The following is a 15,182-nucleotide window of genomic DNA, read 5'->3' as shown; positions in this document are numbered from 1 at the left end:
CGTGAAGGATTTTCCACACTTGGCTACTATGGGTTTTAAGTCTGCATCAGCTTCAATAGTGAAGCTTATACCTGCATCTAAGAGTTAATGACTGACAAAAGGCAAAATTTTGAAGACAGGTATCTTCAAAAGCTTCCTCATCAAAATCCAGGAGGCTGAAACCACCAGACAGAAACATTGCTCCTTCACTGGGAAGAAATATCGACTTAGCCAGTCCCTTAATCCTTCACATTAAAGATGAAATTGTCTCAAAGCATATTGCCCATGGCAACTGCAGATGTAATTCTCAGATTCCCGAGCCAAAATCAGAGCTTGGCAATGAAATAGAGATTCATTGTGATTAGGAAATAAATACAGAACTGAAAGAAAGGCAAGATCCACTGTAGCTGCATTAATACTTCTAATAAGTCCCAGAGCAGGCAATTCAATGAATATTGCTGCACTATTAAAAAGGAGCATTTCTACAGACCAATTTTGTAAAATGATCCTGTCTCAATAGAGAACAAGCTTTTTAGCAGTCTGCTGCAGGTTAATATCAAGAGGTTCAGAGAGCTATTTAGTAGAGATCATAAAAACCTCCTTAGACCCAAAATGAAAGGTCAAGCAGCGCTTAAATATCCAGAAATTGCAGGGATTCTCTTCCTTTTCTTGACACTGCTTTTTTTTCCCTAAGCCTCCTTATCATATATGGTAGGCTTCACCATTCCCTCTTCATTTAGGTGCTTTAGGTAAGTCTAAGAAGCAAATCTTTAGGATATGCTTCCTGAGAAGGGTAAGAGAATACTGCAGACAGACTCAGTTTCCATTCATCCTCATCACCAACTTTGCTTTCTTCCTAAGGTAGCTTGTCATTTGCTTCAGCATCAGTCTTCTTCCAACATCCTTCACCCTGCATTGTCCCCTCTGACACTGTATTTTCAATTCCCAATGCTTCCTCTCTCTCTTATCTCTCTCTTCCTTGACATTCCTGAATCATTATAGAAATTTCTCATGGAAAAGCTAAAATAAACAGTTATTTCTGTCTGTCTCTGGAAGACACTAGAATTGCAATTTCAACAAAGATCTGGAAGAAAAGTTGAGACCTTCTACAAATATTGAAAAATAAGAAAGAAGCCACTGATATGAGATGGTTTAACATTTCCAAAAGTTGGGTTTTTTTTCTGGAAAATTATGATGAAGTTATACTTTTCATATAACAAATGTAGCGCCAAACTATCTCAAGCTAAATATGCATGGTTCTGCAGGTGCTGACCTAGCAATAAATTTTTGTTCTCATACAAACACCTTAGCTTATGAACCATGACTGCAATTTTTATTTTCCATCTAAAGATAAATATGCGGTGGTTTGTCTCATATCTTCCTCCCTTCTTTGCAGAAGAACCCTCTTCTCTCCTTGAAGAACTAACCAAATAATCATAAAGCCTGGTGGTAAGGCCCAAGATGAGCAGCCTCCATTGCCCTGTCATCCTCAGAAGCAGCACCAGAATGTGCTCTTCACTTGGCAAGTCACAGGTATGCGAGAGGGCACTGAACTGGTCCAGTTTGGAAACTACCAGTCAGGTGTTCCTCTCCCTCCATGTCCCCCACAAATGTAAGAAGGCAATTTTCCTGAAGGCTTTTCCTGAAGTTCTCTCCTGGCTCACCAATGGCAGAGATGGAAGGCAGAAGCCTGCAGTATCTGCAGAATATAGCAAGTTTTTGAAATTTTTTTTTCTTTCATAATGTAAAACAGGCCCTATGCATGCCATAATGTTATTGTGGTAGGGCTATATCTGAGAAAAACATCAATGAGCCTGGCAGCCAGAGTTACATCACAAATGCTCTGGACATGGAGTAAATGAGAAAACCCATGACAATCAAGAGTCAGTTTTCCCTCCTCATGCATGCACAGCTCAGCTTTGCAGGTGGAGGGACTGTGGCTGCACAAAAACCAGCCCAATCTTTGTATGCTACTGCTGCAACCTTGGTGTGATTCACAACCTTTTGAGGACAGTTGCTAGGCTTGCAACAATTTCTGGGCCCTTTGGGTCAGGACATCATTTAGACGACAGCTGCCATAAACCTGGGAAAGTTTAGGAGTGCTATGAATGGTGGAAAGTAATCTGAATTCATGCCATAGTTATCCCACTGCACATTCCACGCAGGGCTGTGCAGAGAGTGCCACGACTCCTGCATGATCCCCTTCCTCAGTGCTAATTTTGTGTCTATGCTGCAATCAGCCACTCCAGGATTTTGCATCTTTAACTGCAGAGGGACCCATCTCAATGCCCCTCAGCGATGGAGGCCCTCAGAGCTGTCATGTAAAGGGGAAACATTGTCTGATGTTTGGGAAGAAACAAAACACAGGCAGAAAGACACTTAGTGGAATGGAAAGCTTGGCTGAGAAAAGACAAGAACACATTAATAATCTGGGAACCTGGCTTCGGCAATTAGGTCTCTTTGCATTCATTCACGAGACTCACCAGGAAGACTCATGTGAAAAACCTCACTTTTCTCTCTACCTTCTACAGAAAAAAAAAAAAAGTTCCATCTCTTTTCCGACCATTTCTGGGAGGGGAGAAAAGCATGGTAGAAATCAAGCTCAATTTTATTTCAGAAAAGCGCTGAAATTATATGTTGGACTCCTCATATCTGATCAGGAGAGAGTGAGTAGGCACGAGGAGACTTTGTGAATTGACGGAAGGATGTGTAGGCAGCCTCCTATACAACAACTGCATGGGCTAGAGAGTATACGGCAGACAGTCTGACTGTGACTCAACCCATTTGGGCTCTGAAAGGTCCCTCCTGCAGGATGCCAGCAATCTTCCTGCCTGCATCACTGGCACTTGCAAACAGCACCTGCTCCTCCTTTCTGACTTCTGAAAGCTTCAAATGCAAAAGAGCTCCCTCCTCAGCCTCCCCAAATGTAGCTGCTGGGGAAGAAGTGTCCCTGCATTACAACTGTGTGAGTAACCAAGCTACCAGCTCAGCAAACTCAGGGGAAGGGGGATTTTCTAGTGCTGACCATAAACCGAGTCAGCTTCTAATTTTCAGGTAATCAAAGTAATCCTTGGCGCAACCAAAGTCCACGTGTTGGGGTTTTTTACCTGGAAAATTGTAATAACTTTTAAAACTTGTTTTTAATGCAAGAACAGAAAATCTAAGAGCATACCACTAAATATCTTACACACCACTCTCAAAAATTTAGAAGTGCTGGATCCATTAGAAAATGGATCCAATTTTCAGCATGGATTTCAACATTGCCTGCCCACCCCAGCAATGATTTTTTATATGCAAAATCTTAGATGCAATATCAAATAAATATTTGAACAAAATAGATAAAATCAGTAGGAAAAGGGATAAACTTTTTCTTCTGCAGATGAGACTTGAATTTCAGGCTAGAGTAAAATGATATTTTTCTGACAGATGAGGAGCCTACTAATCTAATAAAGGGCAAAGAACTGGGCATAAACTTAGGCAGCCACCTGGACACAACCCAAAATAGGTGGGCAGCCAGCGTTCAGACCCAAAACTGCTAATTTTATTTGTATTTTCTGCCTGAAGCACCAATCCCTTGTGCTTAAACAAAATGATGAGACACAGTGTGAGTCCTCTCAAGGCAGAATCTGACCCCAAAGCAGCAGTGAGTCCTGCTAGAATACAGCTGTCAGAAACACAGAAGAAAAATACAGACAAGTCACCAATTTGTCAGTCATCAAATTCATTAGAATGAGAAAGGTTTTTTTCACAGACTCTTTACACTCAGAAAAATTAAAAGGCACAATGCTAAAAGTTACCAGTAAGAAAAATTTCAATATGTCTGTATTGAATAAAGTCTGCCTTCAATGGTAACTTATAATTTTATTTTTAAAATTAGTAGAATGTGAAGCTGAAGTGGTTTTGGAAAGGAATAAATTGAAAGTGGGGGAACACATGACTTGTCTGCTACAAAAGAACAAAAAAATTATCTGTCACAAAGCTTTATTCCAATCATTTTCTTCTCTGTTAAATTTAATTATACACTCTAGCCATCCTATAATTATGGATCTTGGGAAGCTGCCAATTATTTCCTGTGGAAAATTTTAAAATTTCTTGCAGAAATTCAACATTACTTCCATCAATGCATTCCATATACTATGTCATCACCTTTTAAAAGCCAAACCTCTATAGTGATTGATTATTTAAGTGCAACATGAAGAAAATCCAGAGTATATCAGTCACTGATAGCACCAGACAATTATTTAAAGAGAAAGAAAAGATATCTCAACACGAAACTAATTCAATAGGACACTTTTTAAAAAAAACAAATGATAGCTAATGATACCACACATTTAAAGAGAATGTGTTTGGTTTTTTCCCATTCACTAAACAATCTTTCTACTGGAGGCTACAGTCATCTTGTAGGGCAAACTAAGCCCTGAGGTTCAAAATCTGTTAACTCAAAGTTTGTATAAACACTGTGTTTATCTGAAAGATAACAGCAAGTGAAGAAAACATATTACTGCAATAGCAGGAAAAAGTATACAACAGGGAAAAGGTGAATGAAAAAAGTGGATTGTGGGGAAGTAGTTAAAAAAGAATAAAACAGGGGGGAAAGTGTGGTTATTTTTGTTTCCTCCTTCACTGTGTGACACCCATATTTTCACCCTCAAATGCCTTTTGCTTTTAAGATGCAGAGTTACCCATCTGCTGCAGTGCCTTCACACCCATGTTCTTTAAAGAATTGCAATTGTATTTATTCTTCCTACTTTAGTGTGCTAAAGTACATTAGTTTTCTACTGGTTTTTAAAGCCCCACTGCCAGAACCCAAGAGGGCACCTCAGTTTCAGACATCCTTCCCACCTAACTAATCTATTTATTATGCAAAATACTCCTAAGCAGAATCTCTTATGAGAGGCAGAACAAGGACTGAAAAGGGAAGAGATTACTTATTGACTGTATTCTCTTCTAACTTCTGCTTATCTATTGTTTTCATTAATACAAGAACTAAGGGTCATGGAGCAGGAGCATCCTAAGAGTCACAGGTCAGACTGCAGGGAATTATGCTGCCCATTAAAATGCAACACTGTCAATACACTCACTGAAACCATTATGACTTCCTGATAGCATCTCTGCTTAATACATCACATTCTATCAGGGAAAACTTCAGCTATTCCCAGTTTGTTTCAAACCAGCTCTGATTTTCAGCCTCAATTTCTAATTACTGCATAGCAGAGATAGTATCTGGGGCTTAGGAATTAACCCATGGCACAGGAATCGATTGAATTGCTAAGAGGCAAGTTGAAAATAATCTCTCCTCCTAGGAACCAAACTATTTCCTAGTGTCAGCAATGAAAAGAGAAGAGTTCCTGTCAAACAAGTTTTTCAGGATGCAAGTATATAGTTGACTGTATAGCTAACAATTTCTTGTGGAAAATTCAGCTTGACCACAGGAGGAATTTTATTAGGGTACAGGAGTAGAAATACTGAAAAAATAAGCAGGAGTAGAAAATCTGAAAAAATAAGCAAGGTCAACAGGCTGTACAAGTAGAGCAAACTGGCATTTTGGGAGGTTTGGGAGCCAAAGGCCATGAAGGAAAGGTAATGTTAGGTGTGAAATAAGGAAAGTGAAAAAGGAACAGGCATGTCAGAGCCCACAGAAACTACTGTACACCAGCTAGCCAGTCAAGGAGATGAAGAGAGAGAAAGTAGGTATCTTTTGCAATCAAAGACTATCAACGCTGTAGGAGTTGCACAACACCATCATCTCAGAGGTGCTCCTACTGCGCCAGCAATGCTGTATAAACACTAAGTAGAACTCCTCAGAGTGGTGGATAGACTAACATACTCCCAAAGCACATTTTACAGTCCCCAAAGCAGCTTTAGGCAAGCAATTGAATCTGAGAGTGCCTCTGCAAGGCACTTCTAGTGGATGTGTACTCTTTCTCAGGAGGGAAATACATGAGGCAGTCAGGCACTCTCCTAACAGGAACCATGCAGGAATAAAAACAGGCAGCTCAAAACAACAAAAATTCTCAGTAATGCAGCAGCAAAAATACTGCATTATAGAAACAGGGCTGAGCCGGCAGCAAAATCCTTTCCAAAAAGTGGCTAATTACATGCTTCACTGAATCCAATTTTTAAGACAGCATTTGCAACATGAACATGAAAAAATAAGAAAAACTTGAGAGATGTCAATGAAAGCTCTATTTCAACAGAATTTTTGTCCTCTTTCAAACATTTCAGACTTCTTTAAAACATGACTGACCCATTTGGAAGCACTGGCTACCTCTAATTCTCTAAACAGAATTTTCATAAGTATGAAGTAGCACAGTCCAGATCTTATCAAATTTTAATGAGAAACAGTAAGCAATTTTCTTTTTATAAGCATAGTTTTTCCAGAAAACATGCTCTTTGTTCATTACCTGAGATAGTCCTTGATTTCAGGGATTTATAGGGGTTGATAAATACTATTGTATTGCATACTACCACAGTGTCTTTTTAAAGAGTTATTGCTAGATTCAGACAGAAGAGAAAGATCCATTTAAAGAGCAAATCCTACAATCTCATCATCTGGTATTATGTCCATAATATACATCAGGCCCTTTGTAAACCTATTGGAGCTTTGACACCAATTTACTTCAAACAGAAAACAGATGATAACATATATTAAAAGATCACTCTTGACTTTTAGTGGAAATTATTGGTGTGTCTATTGTTTTCTTGCTATACACAAACTTCTTTCACCAGATTTGCATGAGCATTTTTGTTGGGGAATTAAACCATCCCTATGAACTCCAGACACTGACTTGCATGACTATCCTCCCTATCTGTGCTTGCTTGGTTTATGCTTGGCAAGCACTTGATTTCAATAAAGTTCAGGAAAAGTTGTTCTCTTCAAAGGCAGGAATTATTCAGCTGTATGCCTCTTCTTGTAGGGATGCAACACATAACCTCCTCTAGCTACCTTTGAAATAACCTTGAAATAATGTAGGAAGTGGAGTGGGCAGGGGGCAGGAATGGGTTACACAAGAAAATCATGATGCTTTGTACAGGTTTTACTCCCAGCATGACCTCTCCTACAGCAGTAGTTTTAGTGGAAGCATCTTAACTCTCGGTACCCTGCCAACTTGGTCACCTCTCAAAGCACTTGATCTTCAAATCCTCCTTTCCAGAAAAAAATACTGTCAGTTTTTGGTAGACTTGGAGCAGGTCAGAGATTTCTGCATAATTACTCCTTTCTGAGTTTATGGTCATCCATTATGCATCTGACAAAAGCACAGGCTCATTTCTCTTCTCTTTGCAGGCCTAAGCAAAAAGGAGTACTTGCAAAAAGTAATATCTGAATATATGACTCAGCAATGACAGACAAGACACTGTACAGCTTTCTCCCAGAGCTTTTACAGACTTACATCATGTTTTAGTGTCACATGGTTTGTCTTCCTAGCATTTGCTATTAATGATAACAGGATTTTGAACCTGCCCTCCAAAGTCAACTACAAACAGGACATAATTATTGTGAACAGGCAACTGCAAAGATCTCCATGACAAGAGGAAGCCTTACCCGAATATAAGCATCCTGGTGATGTTTAGCAAAGTACAGCATGTTGTCGAGGGCCAGCATTCCAGGAGGGGTCTGAGTGAAATCCATTGCTGGGTTTACATGATTCTGCAAAAAAAGAGCAAGATCACTCAATGAGCACCTGTACAAAAGCTATCAGTTTCCCAGTGTTGGTGAGCACCATGTTTGTGTGCTGCGTCAAAAAATGTCCAGCAACAGAGCTCTTTTTGCTGAGCAGAAAACTCTTGGTAAGGAAATGGCCCTTGCCTGGAAAAACTCTACAACCAAATGCAGCCACTATGAGGTTGGCATGTCAGTAGTTCACTTCTGCAGCTGTGGAATGGAATTTCCCAAAGGCTGAACTCTTTAGAAGCACAGACACTCATGTCTCTCATGGAGATGGACTCCTTGGTGGTACTACAGACTACTACAGATTTTCTGCATGAAAATCCAGATAATTGAGCCAACAGACACCAACACACCTATTTATACAACTGTTATGGAACTATTTCAAATAAACCACAAAAAAAGAGAAAAAAACCCCTACCCGGCTAAATAGCTGTATTAAGTCTATTGGATCTTGTGGATTCCTTAACACAAAGGGACTCAGATAAAATTTTATATGAAAATAAACAGATTCATCTTGTGGAATTCAGGTGCATTTTTTGTTACATTCTGAACCTATTAGTTCCATCTATGGAATTAATGAATAAACATGCCATATATAACTAGAACTCATTAGCTTCCACCTGCACATACATATTGCAGATGTTCAGTTTCACACACTACATGTGTGAAAAACTACGGGTGCCCAAAATATTCATTAACTCAGCTGATTTTTTGACTAGATGGAATCAAATGTACATTTGAATAAGTTTCTTGTAGTTCATGGTTTAGACATGAAAATTTGCCTGGCTGCACTAAAGAAGCTGCTCAGAAGTCCCAAGAATATGTCAATACGTCTCCATCGAAAAATGCCTCCCTTCTGCTAAGTTCTTTTTATCACCTTTGCGATGTCTCCTTCTCTACTCACCATTCTGACACAGAAAGATATCCCTAGCTCCTTTGCAATAGCATTTCTATTCTGTAAGACCCAGCTGACAGGGACTTTAAAAGTGCATTTACTACCAGAAAACTGGCAAAGCTCAGCACAGGTTTCTTCCATTACTCCGTTTCTGCAGTGTGCTCAGGGTCTGATCCACTCCCTTCACTGATAAAAGCATGGGTTTTACTACTTTTCCTTCTGTTGAGTCTGTCAGGCCATAAGGTGGTAGAAGAGAGTGATTCTACTTTTTTGCCAATTTTAGCTTCTGATGTATTATACGTTGGTTTTAGCCAGTCAATTATTCACAGTCACATAAAAGATTAAAAATACTAGAAAGCAAAATTTATACATTAAGATGCCTGCTGCCACTTCAAAAGTAGACAAATATATTATTCTGAAGATGGCATGCAGAACCTGTTGGTTGTACATTTCTAGATTAGGGCTACCGGTGTACAACCAAAACAATCACAGGCTAATTAGGGAATTAAGAGGATGCCTGGAACCCCGGATTTTATACAGCAAGATCAATGTAATAAATATTTAAGAAGGGCAGTTTTAGTTTAGGAAGGGAACACAATGTCTTACTGAGTTTAAGTTTCAAAAACTCTCCTTTAAACTTTTTTTTTTCCACTTTCATCTGCTCATCTAAATGACAGGCAATAGCCTTTCATGACTATTTCCCCAACTCACCCTTTCATTTTCCACATTGATGCATTTATCATTCAGAACATTTAAAATCACTACAAAACTGCTTCACACACATCACAAGCCCTACAGACTTCAGCTTCTGGAAGGAAAAAACTTCACTTCCTACAATTTTCAAGCATTTCAAAAAGGGCATTTTTAGAGAAGCTGAGTCTCACAGACACACAAGTGGCCCCCTCAACTCAGCATGAATATCTTACAGATCCTTCTCTGCATTTGAAACTACCTCCATTTTGGCCACAAAGTACAAGTCCTTAGGAGCACCTCTTGATACTTTACTGCATCATGAGGTCCATGAGGTCCATTATCTTGGGAAAGCCACTGGGAACCACAGGAAGCACCAGTCAGCAGGGAATCCTACAGCACCAGTTTCACAAAAACTTATGGAAGTAGAACTACAGCATAGGGCTGAGTGTGCACTCTTGGCTCCCATGCTACAGCACAGGTAGGGTACACTTGGATAAACACCTGACAAGCACAGAGAGTTTCAAGACCCAGCTACATTTCTCTAGCTATTAAAATACTACTACTTATTTCACTGGCATTTACAGTGGTAAAATAAATGCAGGACACAAAAAGCCTGACCTACTGTTGCTTGAATAGTTTTTTGCTTCATCCCATTCTAAATCCACAAACAAACAGCAAGGACATGAGGAATCTCATGACATTTAGTAATGATGACTCATTTTGTCTCTTACCATCCCTACCAGTTCTATGTTCAAACCATCTCTCCATCATTTTTACTTTATCTCCAAGTCAAGCCTGTAAGCCCAGCTATTTTTAGCTATTTTCAGTTTGTTTCTGTTTTTCAAAAGTTTCTGTCTTGTGGGATCCCAGTATAACTAGAGCTTGATCTTCAGCTCTGTTGATTTAAATAACTAGAAATACAGAAGCAGATAATAGCTGAGGATCCACAAGACAGTTCTGGCATGTGTGAGACAATACATTACCTTCAATTATTCCTCAAATTCAAAAGGAATGTCAGACACTTTGTTCCCTTCCTTCTTTCTCCCGCCCCCTAAAATCATCCTTTTCTTAACATGATGAATATTTGTGGTTGAAATATTAAGTTATTGAGAGTGGGTTCAGAAACGAGATACAAAGCTACAGTATCTAAAATGCTGTAGTGAATAATTCAGAAGTAGGCAAACACCCCACCTACAATACAATTTATTAAATATATGGAATGCAGCACTTCAGGCGTATTTATTGCATCCATTTAGTACAAAATCTATGGCGTTTTTTTGCTTTATGAAAAGCTAGGAATAAGAAATACAAATGAAACAGACTTGTTATTTCCAATTTTTCAGATAATTTTTGATTTTTTTTCCACTAGGCTGAGTAATATCTTTGCATTTTTCAGCTTCAGCATCTATATGGTATTTAACAGCTTATGCTCTTAAGCCATACATGTTAACATGCCAGAACATTTAAGAATTTGTTAGCCCACTCAATAGGATACTGGGGGAAAAAAAAAGTTCATTGCTTTTGATAAAATGAAAACTCAAAATCACATCTGCTTATGCTATTAAAAAAAATAAATAGAAAAATATCACGTGGCATGTTTCACAATATGAGAGCTATTTTGGCTAAATCCCAGTGCAGTAATTACAGACAACCTAGCATTCTAATGCAGTTCTGGCTGTGTAAAGCTTTCTTCTGGACCCTGAATGGCTTCACTGTCTTACTACTGGCAGCAGTCTCTGAGGGATGTATGGATTTCACTGCTAGGTACGTGTCCTCACACCGAGGTGCCTATTCACAGCAAGGGTGTACTGTCTGTAACTGCTAATGGAATAAGGACCACTTATTCCTGGCATTATTCCTAACAACGGTAGCTTCCACGTGAACACGCTGAAGTACAGAAACTATTTATTTCCCTGCATTTCTAGGTGATTGACACACAAATTTATTTCTGTCTTGACAGGTATTGACAGCTTATCACAGATTTTGCACCGGTGCTCTGTGCAGCAGCCATGTAAATCAGTTGCCAAATGATGCTAGTCTGTCCTGAAAGCAGTATGGAGCAGGTGTTAGACACAGTAATAGTTTTCCCAATCCCAAAGCAGCTCATATGAATCCCTGTTCTGCATGCCTCACTTCTGTAAGTGGCATGACAAAAATCAGAAGTTTCCAGGGTAGAGTCAGGACTGTAAAAGAACTGATGATAGAACACCTTCCAAATGTCACAAGAGTCCAATTTTAATGGTGTCTTTCTAAAATGAACCCTCTCAAAACTGGTCTTTTTTTTTTTTTTTACAGAAAAAGGAACAATCTGTCTACCAAGGTAACACCGGGGACACCAATTTCTTTCTTTCATCTTCAATTACTCACTTACTCATTTTCTTTGTCCTTTTAAATCTAACCCACTGTTCTGTGGGCTGGGAAGGAAAGCAATTACCTACCTGATTCTACAGCTCCTCTTCAAAACCTTCCCCAGATCAAATTGGGAAATCATAGTAGTAAATACGTGGATGTTTGTTCCTCAGAACTCAGGACAAGAAGAGCGGGAACTTTTTAAGTGAGATTTAATGTGAATTATGAATTGACAAACTTATGCTAAAAGTATCAACGAGCACAGAGACTAACCATTTACCCCTTCCCTAAATAAACCTGAAGTTTTACAGACAAAATGTTCCCATCTGTTCATTTACACGAGAATTACAAATAAGGAAAAATACTACATTAAACCAACATTTGTGAAGAGGTAGTCAGCTAAAATTCTTCATGAGGAAATATTTTTGTCTTTTTATTCTACACCACTGTATCCAAAGAGATGATGATGTTGTACACCACTTCCATCGTCACACTTAATGAGATATAACAGTGACTTGGGAATTTTCAGCCTCTGTGTAATCAATGAAAGCAACAACTAGCAGATTTGTTTTTCTCTTGATAACTACTTAAATATGCAAATGTGATTTTTTTTTTTCTTCCAAAGCCTATTTTTTAAATTTACAACAGAACTAAGTGCTAGAATGAAAATGTATCAGGAGGATTCCTGAATTAAAAAAAAAAAATCTACAAACAAAACCACAAAAACCCACACTTACTTAATATAAGTAAGAAGTATCCAAAGCTCAGTAACTGCGATATATTTGAAAGAATATGAAGAAAATAATTTAAGATACTCTCAGCGCAAGTCATTTAAATCACATTCCCATTATTTCACCGCATATAAAGAACTCCAATATATTTCTACTGGATATAATATTCATGAAGATTTAAAAATTATATCTGCATACAATGATGGTGGTTTTCCTTAAACTAATTTCTAGGCCTTTTTAGCTTTGTGTTTTGGCAAATATTTGTCCATTTCTACTAGCAGGTAGAAATTTTGAGGTTTGGTTTTCTTTTTTGTTGTTATCGGTGTGACAGCTTTGGGATACGTATTAGTAGACTACAAATGTTATTCTCCAAAAATGAAACACGTTCCTATCTAGTAACATCTTAAGCAACAGACATGCTGGGTCAAGTTTGACCTCAGCAATGTAAATCCAATCCTTTCAGTAGCAAAGAAATTTCAAATACAATCTGCACTACAAAAAATAAAAAAAGAAGTAATTTGAGTACTGCATATACTTAACTCATTGAGCTACTATGTAATCTAATGCAAAGAACAACAGAGTTCTATGCAAGTCACCACCAGAAATCTGTCCCAGTCATGTAAAGATGCTATACTGGTAAAACTTATAAAAATCTGAATGTTAAGGAGGTGCAATTAAATCACCTAAAAATCACTAAATAGACCATAACAGGTATGTCTAAAGCACTACATATTTTCAATCATGAATAAATTATGCATTATAAAGCAAGACAAAAGTTTTTGCATAATTCTTTGAATTTTACACATGCCTATATTACAAGGAGCAAATGGTTTGGATTCCAAAATCTTAAACCCTACAGGCTGCCAATAATTTGAAAGCCTAGAAGAATCCAAAATGACTGCTTTAACTCAGATGGTCACATTTTGTCCAATGCATAAAAACGGTGACCCACCTTTCAGGTTTCATTTCAGTTACTAAGGACAGATTTTAAAGTTAGATGCGTGTTTAGCACTTCACAGATTATCGACTTCTTACTACTGAAGTAATGTTTACTGGGCAAATGTGGTTATCAAGCAGTAACACATCATGTGCTCTTTCAGGGATATATAGAATAAATCAATGGGATGTGGTCATTTCAATTAAATCTTTTCAGCATGGAAAATTACTTTCAGATATCTCATCATATCCACTAAGCTTACAGAAAAATGGAATAAGCAGTCAAACATCCAGTTGCAGATATAGTTGGGACTGGGTCAAAAAACTAAAAGCCATACTAGTTTATTTACTGAGATTACCAGACCATTTTACAGCCAGGCCCTGCCAGATTCCCTGTCTACTCTGACTTTTTGGGCAAAGTTAGTCCACTTTAGATTAAACGGCTGCCAGGTGAGATGTGAGCTAATCCAGATGGCTTTCACTGCAGGGAATTAGGGACCCTTCCCATGAGACCTTCTAGAGGCTCAGCTGCAAGAGTGTGAAGCAGGTGTCCCTCCAGCCAGGACTGCTGGAGAGCAACCAAGAGCTACAGCTTTTCAGAAAGCTCCAGCTCTTACAAAATCACAATGGAACATATTACCCACGTTCTGGCCAGCAAGCCACTTTTGTATTGTTTAAACTACAACACTCAGGAAGTACACTGGGAAGAGCTGGCACACAGTACCCCCAACCTCAAAAGAATTACTGTTATAAATACGGGCTTTTTTATGACTTTGGAATGTGTTGGGAGATGATTGCTTTAATTTTACCAATGTCATTCAAGCAGTTTGCCCTCCCCATACAGATAGACACTAAGGCATGAATTCTCATCCTGCCCAGCAGGAGAAATAGCAAGCTAGCAAGAAGATGGTTATGTGAGAAAACAGTGTGAACAGGCTAGCAGGAACAGCAAGCCAAAGAAATTAATCCATCTACACTTGAATACTGCAAATAAACACGGATTAAATGTTTGTGATGAGACAGAAGTCATACCCACAAGACCCAAAACCTACCTCAGCAATTTCATCTCTGTGCCTCCTATCAAATGTGTCAATTAGTTAGACTCAGTGTTCCTAAGTCAGATTTTGTCAAGAAAAGCTTTTTTTGAGTTTGGGAAAATTTAATGTCTGTTCAGTAAGGTAGATTGTGACTTCCACTCATTATTTAAGCATAATAGCTCCATAATTCAGGAGAAATTCAGAGCTCTTCAACAGACGTTTTTTACAAAACTTAAGGAAAAGATACAAAATAATTAATGAGTGTACATATATATTTTAGCATAAGCTCCAAACAAATGTGTTACATTGCCTATCAGTAAGGAAAAAAGAAGAATCTCTATACCTTTTTATTAAGTAAAATGATATGTTCAAAACCAAATTGTGCCAAATCTTGGGCTACTTGAATTGGAGTTTTAGACTACTAGGAGAGCATATATTTGATTGTTTTAGTTACACTCCGGGCAGTTTTATCTAAACTTTTTGACATAACATTTGCTTCTGAAATTTAAGGTGCATTAATTGAAACAACTTTCAGGTGCATTTGCTTTTAAAGAAAAATTGCTTAAATTATAAGCAATAAAGTAAAATCAAAGTCACCCAAGTAAAAATAATCATTAGAGGAAGATTATTTCCTGAGGATGTGCATCTACAGTGGGGCCACTTTTGTGAAGCAGCCACTTCTGTGCTGCAGTGGCTTCTTTCCTATGTCATCACTGAAGAGTGAAATTCTGAATTCCTTCCTGCTGCAGCACCTATCATCTCCAGGAAAGGATATGATGCTTGTGTACTATGGTAGGCACAACCACAGAACAAGAAGATTGCCACTCCATTTGAGCAGTGAATTATGGTTGCCTAGGAATTTCATGACTAGCAATGGCAGCGGTGGCTGGGGA

General features: G+C 38.3%; 1 protein-coding gene across 6 annotated transcripts in view; it reads right to left on the bottom strand.

Moving 5' to 3' along the window:
• The window catches only part of LOC311161455 (engulfment and cell motility protein 1), a 199,370-nt gene that overhangs the window by 50,330 nt on the left and 133,858 nt on the right, over window positions 1-15,182 (bottom strand). For all 6 annotated transcript variants that reach the window (XM_084219036.1, XM_084219033.1, XM_084219034.1 and 3 more), the window contains one exon: window positions 7,523-7,627. In XM_084219036.1, coding sequence (XP_084075162.1) covers window positions 7,523-7,627 — 105 coding nt within the window. The remainder of the gene's footprint in view (window positions 1-7,522; window positions 7,628-15,182) is intronic.

Source organism: Fringilla coelebs (assembly GCF_963513975.1).
Source record: "Fringilla coelebs genome assembly, chromosome: 1".
NCBI classification, from domain to species: Eukaryota; Metazoa; Chordata; class Aves; order Passeriformes; family Fringillidae; genus Fringilla; species Fringilla coelebs.
The sequence above is the reverse complement of the archived record's forward strand: the minus strand, read 5'-3'. Positions and strand labels throughout refer to the sequence as shown.